General features: G+C 34.3%; 1 protein-coding gene across 1 annotated transcript in view; it reads right to left on the minus strand.

The window, feature by feature from the left end:
- Positions 1-1528: 1528 nt before the first annotated feature.
- The window catches only part of LOC149808458 (uncharacterized), a 62446-nt gene continuing 41947 nt past the window's right edge, over positions 1529-22027 (minus strand). Inside the window, exons 15-20 of the mRNA XM_089977589.1 lie at positions 18753-18860; positions 17645-17752; positions 12224-12357; positions 6581-6779; positions 3002-3199; positions 1529-1873 (exon numbers count right to left, since the gene is read on the minus strand). Of these exons, the coding sequence (XP_089833715.1) occupies positions 1808-1873; positions 3002-3199; positions 6581-6779; positions 12224-12357; positions 17645-17752; positions 18753-18860 (813 nt within the window). The 3' untranslated portion in view covers positions 1529-1807. The remainder of the gene's footprint in view (positions 1874-3001; positions 3200-6580; positions 6780-12223; positions 12358-17644; positions 17753-18752; positions 18861-22027) is intronic.

A 22027-nucleotide genomic window follows, 5' to 3' on the forward strand; every position in this document is an offset into this window, starting at 1 on the left:
CACCTCACAAACTCAAAAAGCAAAGTTCACTTTGCCTTGCTTTGATTTCATGCCATTGCCCCCACCCCTTTATTTTCAGCATAATGCATTAATAATCGAGGTAAAACCTTGACCATTGTGTCAATCTCCCATTCTAAAAAGAAGGTGGATAGTTCAAAATAAGAAATTGTATTCTCTAAGTCCACTTTGGGGCTAATTTGATACATATATTCACTTCTCCCTTTTCTTGTCAATTTTGTCCTATTTTGGCCCGAGAGAGAATTTGTTTTGCCCAAATACGGACTCCAGCATGGACCATGGAACGATGCTACTCAGACAGTTGAATAATATACATACCAAGTAAGACAACTCAATGATTTTATATCTGAGAAAAAGGAGAATTGTTCAAGGCTGTGTTGATAATCATGAGAAAGATACAAATTTACAGAGACTTGTGACGAAGATATTACATATCCTGAAACTAGCATTCAAACAATGAATAATCTATGTGGTAATATTATCAAGGGCTTGATTAACAATGAACTTTTTAAGGTATATTGTTTATGGTCTTAAATTAGCATATCTATCAATTTACGACTTTTGAGGTCTTTATAAAGTACCTTATGTGCATTTATATTTAATCAATACTTGACAATAAAGAGCTACTCTATGTAGACTTTATTCACTGGGAAAACTGCAACTTATAAACAAGACACAATTCAATTTTTGACTTTGTGATCTGTTAAGGATAAGATTCTCATAAAAAATACTATTTAAATATTGTTAAAATACATATTCAAAATAAACTGTATGTGCTTTTATACATTTATAAAATATTTTTCTTTTTGTTATGTTAATGATATTATTTTATTAATACATTCTATACATCTATGATATATTTTGGGGGGTAATTGTTATGGTTTGAATGCATTTGAGCCAATCCAAAAAATGAAAAAAAAATAATGGAACCCATGGTATGTTCCAAATTGTCTTCCATGATAATAATATTAATTTATAAACCAGTCACATTAAAAAAATTTGGACAAGGAAAAAAGAGCAACAATTTTACAGCAAAATGAAAAAATACATTGTAAATTAAAGAAGCAATAAATTCATATAAAGTGTTATGAAACATAATACATTAAATGTCACAAGCTGCAAGCAATGGCTGGTACAGTGTGATATTTATTGAGTTTTATATTTCTAATGGGAAATGAAAACCAGTTCTACATTTTGATTTTTTTTATATAATGTTATGGGAATTGCATTATTCAACGATGTTGGTATGTGGCATGTTACACAGATGTAAAATAATGTCATGAAGTCAATATAAAAAATCATCTTGAGATAAACAGCAATATGTTTAATTCAAGTGATTATGATCCATGGCATCATGTATAAGCCATAATGGCCAGAAGCACCATAAATTTGTACATTTGTAATTTTTAATTTTTTTTATGAAATGATAAATGTGCAACATTAAACATGAGCTATCAATATTTTTAACTTGATAAAATCATTAGCAGATATAATGAAGACAAAGCAAGGAGATAATGAAATTTTTATTCTTTCTATCTGTTCTACATCTAAAAACAGATTCTGTCCAGAAGAAACTATTTCATGGGTTGCAATGAATATCTTATTGAAGATTCCGATGATACATTTTCATGATGCCATTAGGTGTGATCTCTGAAACTTTATCTGGTTCTTAAAGCCAGGATAATGACACCAAATGAGCTGTTGTGAGCAATAAATTCAAACCGTATTTGTAAGATGAAAATTAAAATTGTAAAAATGTCTCTTGTTAATTTTTTTCTAACGGTGATCACTAAAACTTGAATTCTCTGTATTTCTTTGCTCCTTTTCCACTGTCTTGAAGCTGCTTTTTCCTTTTCTGTTAAAAAAGAAATAACAAAATGTACTGTGAATTAACTGCTTTTGAAGGTGCCAATATTCCTGGAGTTCATGGTTGTTACAAACCAACAATTTAAAGGCCCATTTAACTACAAACTTTTTGTGGAGGTGATGAGATCCCTTCAATAATATATGAATTGAAGTATTTTCCAAAAGTCACGTTTTCAGAGTCTATTCTTGAACTACGAATTTTGGGGGAAATTCAATTTCTACGTGGGAAAAGGGGAAATTTTCTGCATAAAAGGTGGATTCAACTGAGTTTACTCAAAATTCATTTAAGAACTTCATGCCTTCTTTGCTTACTTTGTCTGAGCAGAAGATCTCCTGAACTCTCCTAACACTAAAGGCTGCCAATACTAAAATGGTTAATGCTCTGTCTGCAAATTTTCATGTACATGTACATATATTTATTATCTTTTCAGCTACACAAATAATTGCTGGTAAAAAATACTATAAATTTATGAGGTACTTAAAATTTGCAAATATAAATAAAAATTAGAAAAACAACATTAGAGGACAAAAGTATTCTGTATGGACTAATGATGTATAAAAATTAATTTACTGCAGTAATTAATTCATTTATTAGCTCACCTGGCTATGAAGTCAAGTGAATTTATGGCATGACCGTGCATCCATCAGGCCTATGTCAACAACTGCTATTTTAAACTTCTCAAAATCTACTACATTAATTTTCAACAAATTTGGCACAGATCATCCTGGCATGAATACCTTTTAAAATTGTACAAACGATGCCAATCTGTCATCAAATATGCCCACCATTACTAAAATTAGTACAAACAATTTAAACAACTTCTCAAAAATGACTAATACCAATCGGATAAATCATACACCATTAAATATCATATATACTCACTTGTAAGTCAAGTCCAATTGCAAAGAACTGCAAAGACCTAGATCTGCTGATGCATACTGTACCAGCAAATTTTGCTCTTTGCAACTTGTTAGGTGTAATCAACAGAAAAAAATATGGACCCAGATCTGCTGGCCGCTTATGTGATGGTAGAACAGGGTCCATGTTCTTTGCAGTTGGACTTGATTTATTTAAGCAAGTATTTATGGTATAAGTAGTATTATTTGAAAACTGTACCTTTTGTTTTGCAGCATGTTCTGCCACCATATCACTCAGGTCCTCCTTCTCCAGCTGTGATTGCTGTTCTCGCAGGGTCTGGTCATACTTGGCCTGCATGGCTGCCGTGTCCAAATCCAACTCTTCTGGATTCAAGGCCACCTCAATTCCTTCTGTTACCTTCTCTCCTGGTTTTTTAGCTTGGGGAACTCCAGTTACCTGAAAAATCCACATAAATGTTTAAAACTGTATGCCTTTTATATGCACTGCATTTGCATTCATTCTGCATTCATTGTGTTCATTTCATCTCCTTGTGTTTTGTTTTCAGTCAAGGATGTACATTTGGATTTTACTTTATTTTCACTTCCTTTCATTGTTTCCTTTCTATTCGTTCATTTGGAACGTATGTTGCTTCTTTATCTTGTCTTATTACAATGTGTTTTTATAAAATAGGAAATACAAAAATTTGAAAAGCAGTCCTCTATTCATAAATAAAAACATAACCACATCTGCAATAAATGTAAAAATTTACATGCAAAATATTTGTCAGCAAATTTTATTTAATTTTGCTCAAATAAAAATTGTGCAGATACAACCACCAGTGATGATGTCATCACCTCAGCAGTAGTTGTTAAATAATCTCACAGCTTGTAAATAGTGAAAAATAATCAGTGTAAAGAATTAAGAATTTCCAAATGAAAGTCTTATCATGCAAGGTGACTTCTGACCATAGAAAAATGATAGACAGCCCAAATCATAGTTATACTGATTTTCAAATCCATTCATGAGATGCATTTAGTTTTCAGTGTTTATTCATCAATCTGCATTATGAATTTGTGCTGTTCTGTATACCCTTCACATAGCATTTATCATTTTTTATATATTCAGTTTGCATTTCATCCTGCAGTTCATTCTGTATTCTGTTTTGTTTCATTGATGTAACTACCCATTTTAGCATCTGTACTGGTAGAAAAATATGAAGATAAATCAATACTCATTCCAAAAATTTAAGTACATTTTCCACTCCTAATTTACACCCATCCAAACTTGCTGCTATATATTACATCAATCACCCTGCTAGAGTACAGTCCGAAGCTTGTCATTGTTTCCAAGACTAAAAGATTTACTCTGGGCTGACAGTTAATCCCAGTTTAAAATGTACAGTTGACACTATTACGCCTTTTAAGGTGGGTTGAATTGTTTGATGAATGCCATTTTAAAAATGCCCAGGGCCATAACTGCAACCCATACAGTTGACAGTATTATGCCTTTTCAGGTGGGTTGAATTGTTCTATGAATGCCATTTAAACATGCCCAGGACCATAATTGTAACCCATACAGTTGACAGTATTATGCCTTTTCAGATGGGTTGAATTGTTCTATGAATGCCATTTAAACATGCCCAGGGCCATAACTGTAACCCATACATTTGACAGTATTATGCCTTTTCAGGTGGGTTGAATTGTTCTATGAATGCCATTTAAACATGCCCAGGGCCATAATTGTAACCCATACAGTTGACAGTATTATGCCTTTTCAGGTGGGTTGAATTGTTCTATGAATGCCATTTAAACATGCCCAGGGCCATAACTGTAACCCATACAGTTGACAGTATTATGCCTTTTCAGATGGGTTGAATTGTTCTATGAATGCCATTTAAACATGCCCAGGGCCATAACTGTAACCCATACAGTTGACAGTATTATGCCTTTTCAGGTGGGTTGAATTATTCTATGAATGCCATTTAAACATGCCCAGGGCCATAACTGTAACCCATACAGTTGACAGTATTATGCCTTTTCAGATGGGTTGAATTATTCTATGAATGCCATTTAAACATGCCCAGGGCCATAACTGTAACCCATACAGTTGACAGTATTATGCCTTTTCAGGTGGGTTGAATTGTTCTATGAATGCCATTTAAACATGCCCAGGGCCATAACTGTAACAAATACAGTTGACAGTATTATGCCTTTTCAGATGGGTTAAATTGTTCTATGAATGCCATTTAAACATGCCCAGGGCCATAACTGTAACCCATACAGTTGACAGTATTATGCCTTTTCAGGTGGGTTGAATTGTTCTATGAATGCCATTTAAACAGGCCCAGGGCCATAACAGTCTTGAATTAATGATCTCATGATCCACTAGATGAGCTGGCATGGCTGCTGCAAGTGAGAACTGTAAATGTATTGTTTATATGGCATAGATGTCCCTGCCAACGTAATGTTATTGAAGGGTATAGTGTCAAGTTCATCCAGGGCCATAACTCAAGTGTTTTTATAGAAAATAGTAAAAATTAGACTTGTCCAGGGTCTTCTTAATATAAAACCTCATATCAAATTTGGTTTCAATCCATAAAGTACTTCAAAAGTTACTGAGCAGAAATCAGATCTGTGATTGATGTGATACAACATGACATGCTCAATGTACATTATTATGTCCCCTGAACAGATATTGCTGGAGAATAAAAATACTGGGTGAACTTTATATATAAATTCCATCCTCCCATAAATTCAATAAAATATGTATTTTTTCAAAGTTAGAATACCAATATGCATACAGTAAACCTGGTAACCTTTCCATTAAATTTTAATATAATTTGTAATCTTTGTTTTTACAAGTTCTCTCTTATCAACATTTTGCCAATATATCAATCTTAAAACACCTGTGATTTTTAAAAAAAGTGGTATTATTGAGGCAATGATATATTTTCACTGAGTTCAATAAATTCCAGTAATTTCCGTTTGATAGAGAATCAAGGCATACAAGATTTTTTTTCCCCTTTAAAATGCAGGAGCACATTCATACAAAAAGCCATAAAGGGCACTCTTACTTAGGTGACAAAATGTTGAGTTTAATTAAGAACTCATTCTAGTGGAGTACAGGTCATTCAAATTACATGTATTCTGGATCACACTGACTGCTCTGGCATGTACTTATTTGACTGTAATCTATGTAACACCCACACAGAGGGCACTTAAAATGTTATAATTATCAATTAATATTTAACACTCATCATCGTAAGTATAAACTCATGACAATATCAAATTGACGTCCCCCTTATGAGTAATGTAAATTTTATTAGGGGTCCCAGTGGCCAAATGGTCTAAGTTGCTTGCTTTTACAGATCACTCACATGTTTCATCTTTGTCCATGTGAGTTTTATTTCAGGCCTGACCAACATGAATATGTGAGAAAGTTTTCCATCAGCTTCCCATGGGTAGGTGGCTCTTCCTCAAGCAAATATACTGGCCACTATGCATAGCCCTATTATGTGGTGAAAAATGGTCTTAAAACCAACAAAACCTCTCAAGCCTGGGATGAAAAATATGCAGGATCTGCATGTAATCTGAATCTTTCCCTCAATGGATTTTAAGTAGTGTGACTTGATCATTTTTGTGAGAATTTAATGGCCTGGAAGCATCTTTGCTGATGTGAAGCTATATAAGTTTAATAACATAAACACAGGATGTTAAAATGACTGAAAATACATGTACCACAGCTAGGAAAATGATACCTATGTTTTGACACTCAAATAGCATTAACTTATTATGCTAAACCATATAAAAATTATAACATTGCAAGAAAAATACTTACTGCAGATATATCATAAATATGAGCAGAACCCATCATAGCTCCACCCACAGTGGTTTTCTTCTCTGGTAAAATTGTATATAAAGCTGGTGTCTCTCCACCTTGGTCCATTATATCTTCTATCCTCTTTTTTCGTAACTCGATCATGTCTGGGGTTTCCATGCCAATAGGCACTGAGGTTATTCCACTGGGTGTCACCATGCTATCAAGATTCACAAAAAAAAGATATTATTAAAAACAGCATAGATGCATATCATCAGCTTTGATGAACAGCCTAACCAAGATAACTGTATTCTGTTCATTAGTGTAACATGGCAACCAGAGAGTTTGAAAACACACATCCTGATGGCATCGATCCTATTATTAGATCTAGATGGGAAAGAACAGCCCAAAGGGCCACTTTTAGTTTTAAGTATAGGCTTGTCTTTTCATTATGAGTTAGAATACATGGTTATTATGGGAATATTAACAGTTTAAAAGTTAAGGCACCATGGCTAAGCCTCTTAGTCTGGGGATGGACCCCAGGGTAAATATCAGTTGCAAGTGTAAATGTGTCTATTAAATGCTTAGTAAACCTATATGAGGTTTCTGGGAGGGGAACTTTATACATGGTCACCACACTTTTTCAAAGATAAATTTCCTGGTCATTTCCGTTGTTTTTCCAAGATGAAATTCATTTTTTTTCAAGGTTCACATAATACCATTACTGAAGAAATTAAATAAATTTTAGCTTGCAAAACATGCATTTCTCAAATCAAAATATGTTTCAATACTCTCCCAAAACATCTGAGTCAAGATCATGCACTCAACCATACACTTTATCACAAGAAACAAGTTTCATATAATTTGCATGTTATTTTAATTTACAGAATGCAAACTTTACCTTGCTGAACTGCTTTATGTTGGTATGAGGAAACAAAATGGACATAAAAATTAGTTTTGTTTCCATTCAAACTTTTAATTCTAACGAAATCTGAATAATCAGTAGTAAATCAAGATAACAATCTATACACATGTTATACAAAGTACATATTTCCAATCACAGTATACAGAATGTAAAAAAAACAACTTTAAATGCAAAGTATTAGAATCTTATAAAGAAAAGTTTTAACCCTGAATTAATCTGTGCCAATAAAAACCCAAACTAACAACATTATTCAAACAATCTAAACTTCCTAAGACAATCTGGGTCATTTAAAAAAGACCTAATTACAAAATGATTTATTAAAATTTTGACAAAAAGACCCCCAAAATTATGTTACTCTATAAGAAAGGATTGAATTTTCTGTACAATCAACATATGTATGCTAGTAATTTGATAAACCAGTCCCTAAACCTGTATTGATACTCACAGGGGCTTGAATCATTTCTTAAAATGAATCTAATATATAATACACATGATAACAATCTCCCTGTGACCTATGTATGTAAGACTTAAAACCAATACTTTAAGCTACATGTCACACACTGCGACCCATGTCAGACTTGAAACCAATACTTTAAGCTACATGTCACACAGTGTAACCTATGTCAGACTTGAAACCAATACTTTAAGCTACATGTCACACACTGCGACCTATGTCAGACTTGAAACCAATACTTTAAGCAAAAGGGTCACACAGTGCAACAGTTTAGCAATCATGTTCAGGTTCAATATTTTTTACTACAAATATGACATACTACTCTATTTATAAGGAATGGCAGTCCATTTTCTAATCCAAGCTTCCTACAAATCTTCCCACCCTATTTTGATACTCTGGCACTTATGTTCGGGTGTCAGGTCAGGGCCTATTGCCTATCAAAAAGTTTACATTCGCCACCAATGTGAGGTGACTGCATAGGGTAGCCATATTCCAGCAGACCTAGCAAACTTAAAAGATGTTATATCGAGTCATACATCCATGAGATCAATAGAAAATTATTTATTTTCTCAGAAATTGCAGGTAATATGATAATTATATCCGTAATCCACTGACAAAAAAAGTTGCAACTATTTATGAAACTCGATCTTGTACTCTCCTTATCACATGACTACATAAATCTTGCAACCTATGTGTCCATGACATCAGAGGTCCAACAGTCGTGAAATATCAATAAGAAACTCCTTTCCAATGCTGCTGCCTAAAAATTAGAAAATATTAATTGAAAGTAGCCTACCTTTTGTAAAAACCAGAAAGGACACATAATTTTCATTATATTATTCTGAGAACAATGATCTAAAACCTGTCGCTGTCACAGCAACCTCCACAATGCCAGATTCATGAAGCAGACAGCACACTTGAATGTGGTAACCACATGATACAACAAAACCATTGTTTACAAATGTTTTATGCTTCATGAATCTTACCTAGGTAGTTGTTTTTGGAATAAATGTTTATAATTTTGTGTTCTTTCATTTTTTTACAAACAGTATGCAACTTTTATTTAATATTTTTATAGAACATTTGAAACTGGTTATTGTTGATATCGCATGACTACTGGATCTATGATGTCATGAGCATGTGGGTTGCTGGAGTTGTGTACTCATGTGATCAGCAACACAAATGGCGAGTACCATGTCAAATTTCATCAATACTGTAGTTTCATCTTGTCTGTCAGACAATTAGAAATTACAAATATGTCTATGGCATACACCCAAATGATCCATACTACAACCTCTGAATATTCTGGTCAGAACTCAAATAAATTTAACTCATGATCAGTTCAGTTATGACTCAATTATGCGATTGTTTATGTTGTCAAGTGGTGGCAGAAAATTCCTGGGCTTTTCCCAATTGTCTTGAATATTTGCTAAATTCAGGTACTTTCATATTCAGGAAAAAAAGCAATAATTTTTCCTAACTTTTTCTCAATTTCCCTGCACCATGGGAACCCTGTTTATAGTTTCCAAAATTATGACCCAAGAAGACTGTCCAAATAGGAGTTTAGGAAACAGAAGCCAATGAAAACTTCAACCAAGTATGCACATTACCAAGTCATCTTTGTACTTCACCCATCTCATCAACAAAATCAATCAAGAGGTCTAGGAAATATAAGCAAATGAAACTACCTGAATCAAAACCTTAAGGGAAATTTTCAGTGACTATGAATCTTGAACCCAAGGGCAAATGTACATGTCACTAAATGAATTGTCTTAGATTCATATGATTAATTCTAAGAATGAATATAGGAAACATGACGAAATAAAAAAAACATTAACCGAAATCTGAATGTAATATTCTATGAAAACACTTATTCCAAGGCCATGGTGGTGAGATAGAATGTTGAAGAAGGAACTGTCATAGTTTTTGTAATGAACAAATGCCATGTGTAATGAAAATCTATCATGAAATTTCGGAAACAACAACTTTAACCAAAGTCTTAATGCAAATTTTCTCTGACCAAGACAATGACATCAGGAAAAAAAAAGATAAATAAGCATCTTTTAAAACTATCTTAGATTAATGCTTCATACCATGTCTGATGGAAATCTTTCATGGGGTTTAGGAAAGAAATATGTAAACCATGATCTTTAAAAATGCTTAACAAAATGTTGCCACCACAGTTGCCATTGGAAAAATGAGTTATGTCACACTTTCTGCTAATGTATGCTAGACAAAATTAATGGCAGCAAGGATGATATATTTTGAAACTGTAAAATGTTATTGAAAGACAATTCCCAAAATTGTATAACTGTGCTGTCACAAAAACTGACAAACTCAGCACTCCATGAGTACCCATATAATGACTCTTATTTAGCTTGCAATGAGACTGGTCACTGGTGACCAATACTGGATATCAGATCGGCAACATTTTCATTCCAGGTCAATATGACCAACTATCCATCCATGAGTAGTGATATCAAGATGGCCAGCATAGTGGCCATACTGGCTGTCTGTCAATCAGCATTATTTTCATTTAAGTCAATATGGCTATCTGTTCTGGAGAAGTAGTGATGACATGATTTTCAAAATGGTTGCATGTGTGTGATTTGGATTTTTAACATAGCTTTAACAATTTTCAGTCATATCGCTACAATGCCTGCAATGAAGCAGTTTATAGTGATGCCTAGCACTGGGGCATCATGCCATCATCATGTCCCACCCAGTCACATTATCCTGACACCAGGCTGACCAGTCCTAACACAACCTCTTATTGCTGAGCACCAAGCAAGGCAACTGTTAATACCATTTTTATAAGTCTTTGGTATGACTTGGCCAGAGATCGAATCCATGACCTCCCACATCCAAAGTGGATGCTCTAACCACTAGGTCACTGGAGCAATCAAAATGGTTGTCTTGGTGGCTTTATTGGATGTCTGAAGACCAATTCTTTTTTTTTAGGACCAACTTAACCTAGGGATGCACGTGTTGGGGTCATTCCGCCAAATAGTTTAAGAGGAATAGCAATATCAAGCTAAAAGTTATGGATGGGTGAAAGGCCATCACACATACTTTTCTAGTCTGTGTCTGATAGAACTAAAAATCACAGGAATAGAAGGATTTGTTGACCTTTGCATCTTCATTTATCTTCAAATGACATCCACAAGATGTTCAAAGCTGTATGGCAATCAGTTGAAAACTGAGACTATAATATTCACCTACCCCTCCTGAAGTTTGTATCCCATTACCAATGGTAAAAATTGAAAGGCATCACAAATACAAAAAATGAACAAAACATCATTTCATTCATTCACCAAGTTATAATTTCTAACAGGGAATAGATGGGTGGAGTTAGAGTTTGAGCTGGACAGATGGACGTCAAAGCATGATATGCTCCCCATCTTATAACAAGGTTGAGTACCGAGATGACTATTACGCAGGTAACTAAGATGGCTCTGATTCTGCTATTTATGCAATGCAAAATGTTGTCTACGATGAAGAGTGAAATTTAATAACAAAACAGATGATGCATTATTTCCATCAAGCAGGAACTAAGCAGGATTTATCAAATGGGAGAAAAAAGGAAGAAAATGGGATGTATTTGCAAGATCTATTGTGAAGGTATGCTTGACCAGGCACAAGCAGACGAATGAAATAATGAATGCAGGGATTGGCACCACTATTTCTATTCAAGAGGAGACTACTCTTGTCTGACTTGTATTTTGGCAAGCAGATGATTGCTTTGTTCATAAAAATAGCCACAAAAAAATGTCAAATATTTTTTTAAGCCTTGAATGGATGGACTTGCAAAGTAGTGGGAGTACTCCTGATGTACCATGGTCATGTTATGTAGTTAAATAAATAGGGGGTAATCTAGAAGATGAAAATAATGGGCAACACCCTCTATTATACCTTTTAACTACTCTGATCTAACCTAACTTCCTCCACTCTGACCATATTTAATATGATATTCTAACCTGACATGCAGATAACTGAAATATCTCATGAGAAGTGTATACTTCTTTATTAGATTCCTATAGTATTCATGGTTTTTCATCCTGGGTGTACATTTTTTTATTTCTTAAGATATTCCGCTGTAAGGGAGAAACTATGAATGACTTGAAGAATGCAACCTATGATCATTATAAAATAAAATCATTATAGATGTAGTGTCACCTCAAGACACCTAAAATTATGTTGAAACATTGCTTTGACATGCAGTATGAATGTTGACATGAGCAGAAAATTTGTTGGTAAATGATGTAAATTTTCATGTAATACTGACCCCTCTGCTGGTGTGACGAGTCCCATTTCATCCTCCTCACCCTCTGACTCCTCCTCTGAGGACTCTTCTTCTTCTGACTCTGACTCTACTTCTCCCCAGTGTGTTCGGTCAATCTCCTCTTCTTGCACTGGCGTCTGAAAATGAGAAAATGACAAGTCTAGTTTGTAGACAGTAAACAGAGACAATTCTTTGTTTAGTTGATGCTGGGTGAATACCTTTACTTGGTGAAAGTCTTAACCTTTATAGCATGCGGTATGTCTTCATTTTCTGAAATCCTCTTGTGACAATTTGTAATGGTCAGGGTATTTTAGATAAGTCTAGCTAGCGAGGACCTTTTAGCCTTGTAATATGGGTACCTGGCTCTGATGGCAGAACAATGGGTTTGACCTATGGCATTAGACATGCATTGTCAATTTCTTTGTATAGATGGAATGTCATGTCTGGCTAATAAAATAATGTATTTACTCCCAAAGAAATGCTTCTTTGTGTACCGCTGTTGGTAACAGTCATCATTGTTGTAATTTTTTTTAAGAAAATTACAAGTTAGTTACTAGTTAATTCTGTGTATCAGTTGTTTTAAACAACAGCTGTCAGAAGACTGCATATCTCACCTGTACACTAATGCCAACCAGTGACACCTGATGAAGGACAATTTGATCCAAATTCTAAAGAAGTTCTAGCTAACTTCACAATCACCTTTTAACTTTATTTCTTAATAAGAGTTTAGCATCATAAAATCCTGCTGACAGCCTTTCAAGATGGAGATAAAGATAGCCAAGTAGAGTTTGGATCAGCACCTTTTCATTTGTCATCAACCACATGTAATAAAATTCTTTACATGAAAAAATATATTGAAATGACCATATCAAAACGACCATACATTCTGGTGAAGAAATAACAAGATTTTCAAAATGGCCACCAAGAAGGCAAAATTAGGTCTTAGACTGGCACCATTTTCAGTTGGGACCAAGAAGACATCGTAAGAAGTTTTTCATGAAATCCCACATTTTTATACCACCATCCTTTCAGGATAACAGGATTTACAACATGGTCACTGCAGTGGTAATACTTAACATCAGCTTAGCATCATTTTCATTTAGGATCAATTAGACCTTGATATGAATATATGTGAAGTTTCATGACAATAAACCAGAAAGTTAAAATGGATGGCCAACAGGCCATCTCATAAGCTTTTCTTGTCCTTGACCCAGACAAGCCTTAAACAAACTTGAACTGGCTGTATACATCTGCTGATTAAGGAGTATCAGCATAATATCTCCCAAACTTTACAGATGCAATCTAAAAATGATATTAAATGCGACTGATTCAAACAAAAATCCATACAAAAAAAACAGTACTGCACAAATAAAATAAATTACACCATTACATATACAGTGGAACCCCGCTATAACGCGATAATTGGGGTCCACAAAATTGGATCGCATTAATATCGGGGTCGCGTTAATGCGGGGTTTTGCAGTATTTTACTTTTTTGAGAGAACAACTCATTGGCACATATAATGTATTCATGTATACAGTATATGATGAATAGGGTATCAACACCATTTACTATCGTGCCATCGTGGCATTCAGTTCATCTATAATGCATGTAATTCCACTGAAAAATTGCACACAGATTTACGATATTCAATATTTTTTCCCCTAATCATTGTATCTAAATTCAATGTCTAATATATAGCATAAACATAGTATCAACACCGTTTACTTGCCGTCTGATATCGTACTGTCGGGACTTGAAATTAATCCATAAAATATGTAATTACATTGCAAAAATTGCATACATATTTAAACTATTCAATAATTCTGTCACACATCATTATGTGTCTGAATTCAATGGAAAATATTAACAGCAAAATTAGGTTAAGAAAGACGAAGCACGTGTACGATTCATTCCGTTACAGGATATATGAACGGTGTCTGTACAAATTTCATACTGCTAAATTGTTCTCATATGCGTTTCCGTGTACATTTATCCACTGCAAATTTCCAATAACTAACGCTTGTACGCCTATTCGTTTGAACAACTACAACAGAATAATTACAAATCAACACATGCTTTCAGCGTACATGTAACTTTTACTTCAGATTTTCTGAATATTGAAAGAAACGTGTGATAACTACTATACTAATCATGGCGCAAAGTGCAGAGAACAATTTGCGTTTGTGAACTTGCTTTTCCATAACAGTAAAATATTTTTGTAAAAAATATGATATTAATAACAAGTTCATAAACAAACACCATACCCATGTAAAACCCGAGAACTAAGTGCAGAAGGCCTGCATTGCTCACGAGTCACTTTTTAAAGAAAAATGTCAAGCTGAATGCATGAACAATTTCATACCCTTTCAATTTCCAGCTAATAAAGTGGGCATTATTTACTGGTCAACTGATTGCGTCTAATAACACCGCCAAGCCCAAAAAACATGTTGGCGGCTTTCGTTTTTTAATGTTGTCTGCTGACTGGTTGTGTATGCAGTTAAAGAAGAAACACATGTAGACTATTGTTTGAGCAATGATTGTATACAGAATTAATTGAAGGCAATCACAAAGACGACTTACTGGCTTTACTCATGGACCAGTAAGAAGTAACATTTCCGATAATGTTTATTTTGGCATGAGACTTCAAGAACCTGGTGAAATTGTTACATTTCAGAAGCCAAGCCACAATTGTATTATATTCGAATTCATAAGCGAATTCTTCCATAAAATGATAATAAACGTTTTACAGACTATTTCTCTTACTTTAAAAAAAGTATTTTTTCCAGGCACGAGAAAAATACATGTACATGTATTTACAATTTCAGGAACCATGCCACAATCGTATTATATATCATATTGTATTCAAATTCATACACAATCTCTTCCCCAAAATGAAAATCAATTTTTTTGTGCAAAGTGCAGAGAACGAATTGCGTTTGTGAACTTGCTTTTCCATAACGATAAAATATTTTAATAAAAAAATTGGAAATTAATAACGAGTTCATAAGCCAACCCCATGCACATGTAAAACCCGAGAACTAAGCATAGTAGGCCTGCAAACGTCACGAGTTACTTTTATATATATATATTTTTTAAAGCTGAACGCATGTACAATTTCATACCCTTTCACTTTCCAGCTAATAAAGTGGACATTATTTACTGGTCAACTGATTGCGTCTAATAACACCACCAAGCCCAGCAAACATGCTGGCCGCTATTTTTTTTACTGGATCAGTAATAAGTAACATTTCCGATAATGTTTATTTTTGGCATAACACTTTAACAATCTGGTGATATTGTTAAATTTCAGAAGCTACACCACGATCGTATTATATTAAAACTTATACGCAAACTCTTCCCCCAAAATGATAAAAAACGTTTTACACCCTATTTCAGGAACCAGGCCACGATCATATTAAATTGGAATCCAGACGTGATCTCCTCTCCATAATGATACAAATTTATTTATACACTACTTCATGTACTTTGGAAAAAAAATATTTTTTTTTCATGTGTGAATCTACGAAATTTTGGGAACCATGCCACAACTGCGTTATATCCGAATTCGCATTAAATAAGGGCGCATTATAGCGGGGTTCCACTGTACATGTTTAAAGGAAATATGGTGAAACTTCAAAACTTCACTGATTTTGATATAACAACTGGTTTCAGCATTTCCAAGGTGAGCAACTGGGATATTATTAAGATTATGGCCTGTCAGAAGTATCTTGGAAAATTATTTGGTAAATATAAAATAAGGGTGAAAAGTGTAAACAATCCTTCATAAACCTAAAATGGGTACAATAGACAGTTTCCATTGTGAGTAAACTATAAATTTCTACTGTTAAAATAAGAACGGGGTCAATGCATTAGGTATGTTGATACATAATTGGATCAGATCCAGCTGGTTTGTGTTTTCTGCTTTTATGACATAGATGTACTCTAACAATGTTAAGGCTTTAAGTCTTAAACAAAGTAACACAAAAGAACAAAAGCCATCAAGTTCTATAAAATTCAACAAAAAATTTATTCCCCCAGAATACAAAGTGAAATTGTAAAATAAAAAGTTACTTATGGTATTGCAAATGAAATCCCAAATAATCCAAGAATTTCTAACACAAGTCTTATGATTAAAGTTCTGAATAAACTTTAGTGGTACTCCAAAATAAATCCATATGAATCTAAGACAATTCATTCAATGACAGGAACATTTGCCAATTTGACCTTGAGTTCAAGGTCATAATCAGTGAAAATTTCCCTTCAAAGTTTTGATTCACTTATATTTCCTAGACCTCTTGATTGATTTTGTTCATGAGATGGATGAAGTACAAAGACGATTTGGTAATATGCATACTTGGTTAAAGTTTTCATTGGCTTCTGTTTCCTAAACTCCTACAAGGATGGTCGTCTTGGGTCATAATCACTAGAAGTGTTGATGTGCCTTTGTCTTGGTGATGTACCAACAGTCTTTTGTTGGATCACAATAATACAGTCCAAGAATATATCCTTATTTGAAATTTCACTATGAATCCAAGCCTCTATGTCCAAGATTATTATTTTGAGCACTTTGTTTTTCTAAAAATGAATAATTTGAAAGAAATAATTTCACCCAAATCAAAATACTGAAAAGCAAGAATAGAATTTGATTCTGCTCAGATGTTATCACATGAATAATTTTCCAGTAAACAAGATTTATGTAATCAAAAATAAGACATCAAATAATAAGTTGGATGAGGGTAAAATAATTCATTGTTCTAGAACAAATCAGAAGGTCTGTTACAATAAAGCTGAGGGCTCAAACACGTGGCCTGCAGGCTGCATGTGGCCTGCCAAGCCATATCCTGTGGCCTGCAAAATGATTGGCATCACAAGGTGTCATGAGAGATACTAAAGGTAGTGTGGCCCTTTGACCATCAAAATGCCCTCATGTGGCCCTCAGGGTTGTTTGAGTTTGAGACTCCTGCAACAAAGCATGTGATCCACATCACGTACACAAGATCAAGCTACGGGAAGAAATTCAAATGTCCTTGAATCAGCTTAAGATAATAATCCTAATAGTTATCCAACGATGTTTACAAAACTGTCACTGAACTTGGACAATATCAGCTATTAGATACAATTTTAGCATAGCACAGCACATAATGAAACATAAAAATAAAAAAAACTAATGCAGTTAAATGTACATAAAAAATAACACTGGAATTTCATGTGATGTTTTATTTCATATTAAACACCTTTATTTGTACCCATTTCGTATTTAATTATTTGCATAGTAACTGATTAAAAAAATATAACAATCATATATTATTTGCTAAAAATGCAAAAGTTTGCCAAAGCATATGGGATAGATTCTGATAACAAAGGTAGAAATTCTTCCTTTGTTCTCACACAAATGATTGTATTATCACTATATTACATACCTGGAACTCTGCACTCTGAGTTCCAAACACATCACCATAGAGGGGTTTTCCATTCTCATCCACAGGGGGTTTTCCCCACCCACCAGCATGGTACCCAAATGAACAACCCTGAAAAAACAATATGATTGAATAAATCTGAAGCAAATGTTAGTGAAAAATGTGTTTCATTAGAAAGAAATTAATATTTTAAATTAAACAAAGGGTATGATTTATATCCATCTAAAACTAAATATTTTAACTATTGTGACCCTGTCTTTAAGCAATCGAAATATGTAATTACTATGTCTTAACTTCATTTCAACCCCCTCCATTTTTCATTTACAGCACCAAGGACATAATGAAATGATCAGATTTATACCGATTCCACTGATCTGAAATAAAAACCAGTCCATATGACGAGTAATGGCAGCTAAAGAACTTTCATGAATTGCATTCATTTGAATATTTGGTATTAACAGGACAGAAAACAAGTTCCACTACATAGCCTGTTCTGGCTAGCATTTCAAACAATGTGCAAAAATGACTGATCATTACTTGAGTGTGTCTGTACCTTTTATGTCATGTAACTAATTCAGAAATAAAGACAATTTACAGTTAAATAGAGACAGCTTAGTGACTAATCCTAAGTAATAGGATTTGAATAATTTATGGAATTCTTTTAAATGAAAAATTGCTGAGTCCAATCTGACCCATTCCAACCTTGTAAAATTAGTCCTGAGCTATCTCTTCAAAAGAGTGAGCCCTTGTTGCATACTATTTTGCACAGCAAGTTACATCTGTAAACCAATGGCATCAGTTAGCATTGCTTCTATAAACAACCCAAAATCACCAATTTGGTACATAATTTGTCTCGACTTCAATCAGCCATTTTTCACATTTGTGTTAGCAATACCATCAGACTGCAACGATTCACTTGTGAGTAACAGCAGTGTCTACATGTGTGCCGATTTTATCCAAATTTTTTAAAATTCACCTACAGCTTTAAGAAACTTTCTATTAAAGTTGCCAGCAATAAAAATTACTCACAGAATTTTATTAATGCCATAACATAAAGCTTTCTATGGGATGACAGGGAAAATTCAACAATGGTGTTCAAGTTTTATGATACCTCAGGTATAGCTCCATTTAGTCCAGGTATTTTCAGATTGGGATAGGAAGGTGGGGGTCCATAACGCTGCATTGCAATCAACCATGGAGGTGGCACTTTTTCTGCACCCTGAAAACAAAAGTATATAAAACAGTATTTTGAAAGAAATGTACACATTTGTTTCTCATTTACTTGGTGCATGGGAAATTATCCCCCCTCCCCAATATTCTAAGGTAAATACTACACTTAGAGTCCCCAAAGTGATTATGGAAAATTTGCTTACACCCTCAGTTAAAGAAGCAAAATCTGAAAGTGCCTTCATTGTAGTTTTGTATTTTGTTGCTGGCCAGCCCTTAGTAAATGAACCGTATCAGGTTAATATATAGGCAAATGCATTTATAAAGCCTTCCAACCGAGGATTTAGGTAACAGATTCTTACAAAATGAGCTTATAAAGCCTTCCAAATAAGGACTTAGGTAACAGATTCCTACAAAATGTACTTATATTATAAAGCCATCCAACCAAGGACTTAGATACCAGATTCCTACAAAATGTGCTTATAAAGCCTTCCAACCAAGGACTTAGGTAGCAGATTCCTATAAAACGTGCTTATAAAGCCTTCCAACCAAAGACTTAGGTAACAGATTCCTATAAAATGTGCTTATAAAGCCTTCTAACCGAGGACTTAGGTAACAGATTCCTATAAAATGTGCTTATAAAGCCTTCTAACCAAGGACTTAGGTAACAGATTCCTACAAAATGTGCTTATAAAGCCTTCCAACTGAGGACTTAGGTAACAGATTCCTACAAAATGTGCTTATAAAGCATTCCCACCAAGGACTTAGGTAACAGATTCCTATAAAATGTGCTTATAAAGCATTCCCACCAAGGACTTAGGTAACAGATTCCTATAAAATGTGCTTATAAAGCATTCCTACCGAGGACTTAGGTAACAGATTCCTTTAAAATGTGCTTATAAAGCCTTCCAACCAAGGACTTAGGTAACAGATTCCTATAAAATGTGCTTATAAAGCCTTCCAACTGAGGACTTAGGTAACACATTCCTATAAAATGTGCTTATAAAGCCTTCCAACCGAGGACTTAGGTACCAGATTCCTATAAAATGTGCTTATAAAGCCATCCAACCGAGGACTTAGGTACCAGATTCCTATAAAATGTGCTTATAAAACCATCCAACCGAGGACTTAGGTACCAGATTCCTACAAAATGTGCTTATAAAGCATTCCCACCAAGGACTTAGGTAACAGATTCCTATAAAATGTGCTTATAAAGCATTCCCACCAAGGACTTAGGTAACAGATTCCTATAAAATGTGCTTATAAAGCCATCCAACCGAGGACTTAGGTAACAGATTCCTATAAAATGTGCTTATAAAGCCATCCAACCGAGGACTTAGGTAACAGATTCCTATAAAATGTGCTTATAAAGCCTTCCAACCAAGGACTTAGGTAACAGATTCCTATAAAATGTGCTTATAAAACCTTCCAACTGAGGACTTAGGTAACAGATTCCTATAAAATGTGCTTATAAAGCCTTCCAACCGAGGACTTAGGTACCAGATTCCTATAAAATGTGCTTATAAAGCCATCCAACCGAGGACTTAGGTACCAGATTCCTATAAAATGTGCTTATAAAGCCATCCAACCAAGGACTTAGGTACCAGATTCCTACAAAATGTGCTTATAAAGCAGTCCCACCAAGGACTTAGGTAACAGATTCCTATAAAATGTGCTTATAAAGCATTCCCACCGAGGACTCAGGTAACAGATTCCTATAAAATGTGCTTATAAAGCCTTCCAACTGAGGACTTAGGTAACAGATTTCTATAAAATGTGCTTATAAAGCATTCCCACCAAGGACTTAGGTAACAGATTCCTATAAAATGTGCCTATAAAGCATTCCCACCGAGGACTTAGGTAACAGATTCCTATAAAATGTGCTTATAAAGCCTTCCAACCGAGGACTTAGGTAACAGATTCCTATAAAATGTGCTTATAAAGCCTTCCAACCGAGGACTTAGGTAACAGATTCCTACAAAATGTGCTTATAAAAGCCTTCCAACCGAGGACTTGGGTAACAGATTCCTATAAAATGTGCTTATAAAGCCTTCCAACCAAGGACTTAGGTAACAGATTCCAACAGAATTCAAAGAATAATATAGATAGTCCACTGGAACAAACAGTATTTAATACAAATGTTGACCTTTATTTTGTCGATGTGGCAGTGTCATTCTAATTTAACTGTGGGGACAAAATAAAAGTTCTCAGTTTAAATGTTCTATAAAGATGTGTGTGTGTGTGTGTGTGTGAGAGAGAGAGAGCGAGAGAGTATCAATCACACGATCTTCACAGCAGGTACCATACCTTGTTTTTTTCTCTCACAATTCTAGATATTTCATAGGTACAAAATTCTGAATCCTTCTGTTAAGGTAACCTTTACAATTGTAACTGTAACTGCCAAGTATAAGCAAAACACAATTCTGTCTGTGTTGTTCAAGAGTATTAGACCTGGGACATTCATGTGTCCTTAATATATGCAGTATTCATACTTGTACAATGGAAAATTCCTATCTCTCAAAAATTTCATTTAAAAGGAACCTTACTGAAAGGTATAATGTATAATTTCTTATGGACATTTCGTAGAACTCTATTCATCAAAATGGATGTGAAATTCAAGGTTTGCAGTAGTGCCATACCATAAGCTAACCTGGCCTCTGGACAGGTTAGTTAGAAATTACAGAAATCTTGCAAATTGTATTACTAATAAGTACATTACTGAGCAGGGAATTTGTTGTCACTCTTTGTTATAGACTAACCTTTTTTAAATTCATTCATCAATTAAAAAAAACCACAATTATATTACCTTTCAATATACACATTTTGTCTTTATCATAAATGTGTCTTAACAACCTGGTCAGCTGTACCTGTCACCTTTAACTGCAGAATAAAAGATTATCACATGCAGGCTAGCAATAGGGGTGAAACATTCACTGATGTATCGATACATCAATAATTTTGCCATTTAAATATAATGAGTGATACTAAAGGTTTGGAATCAATACAGAACATTGCTTATCTTATAAAAGTTACTTTTAATCATCAATAGTCATGAATAATTATTAGCTGTTATCCACTGCTCCAGTGGCTTAGTGGTTAGAGTGTCTGCCTCAGATGTGGGAGGTTGTGGGTTCGATCCCCAGCTGAGTCATACCAAAGACTTATAAAAATGGTACTAACGGCTGCCTCGCTTGGCACTCAGCATTAATAGGTTAGTGT

Source organism: Sinohyriopsis cumingii, chromosome 1 (genome assembly GCF_028554795.1).
Source record: "Sinohyriopsis cumingii isolate HCF-2022 chromosome 1, ASM2855479v2, whole genome shotgun sequence".
Classification (NCBI taxonomy): domain Eukaryota; kingdom Metazoa; phylum Mollusca; class Bivalvia; order Unionida; family Unionidae; genus Sinohyriopsis; species Sinohyriopsis cumingii.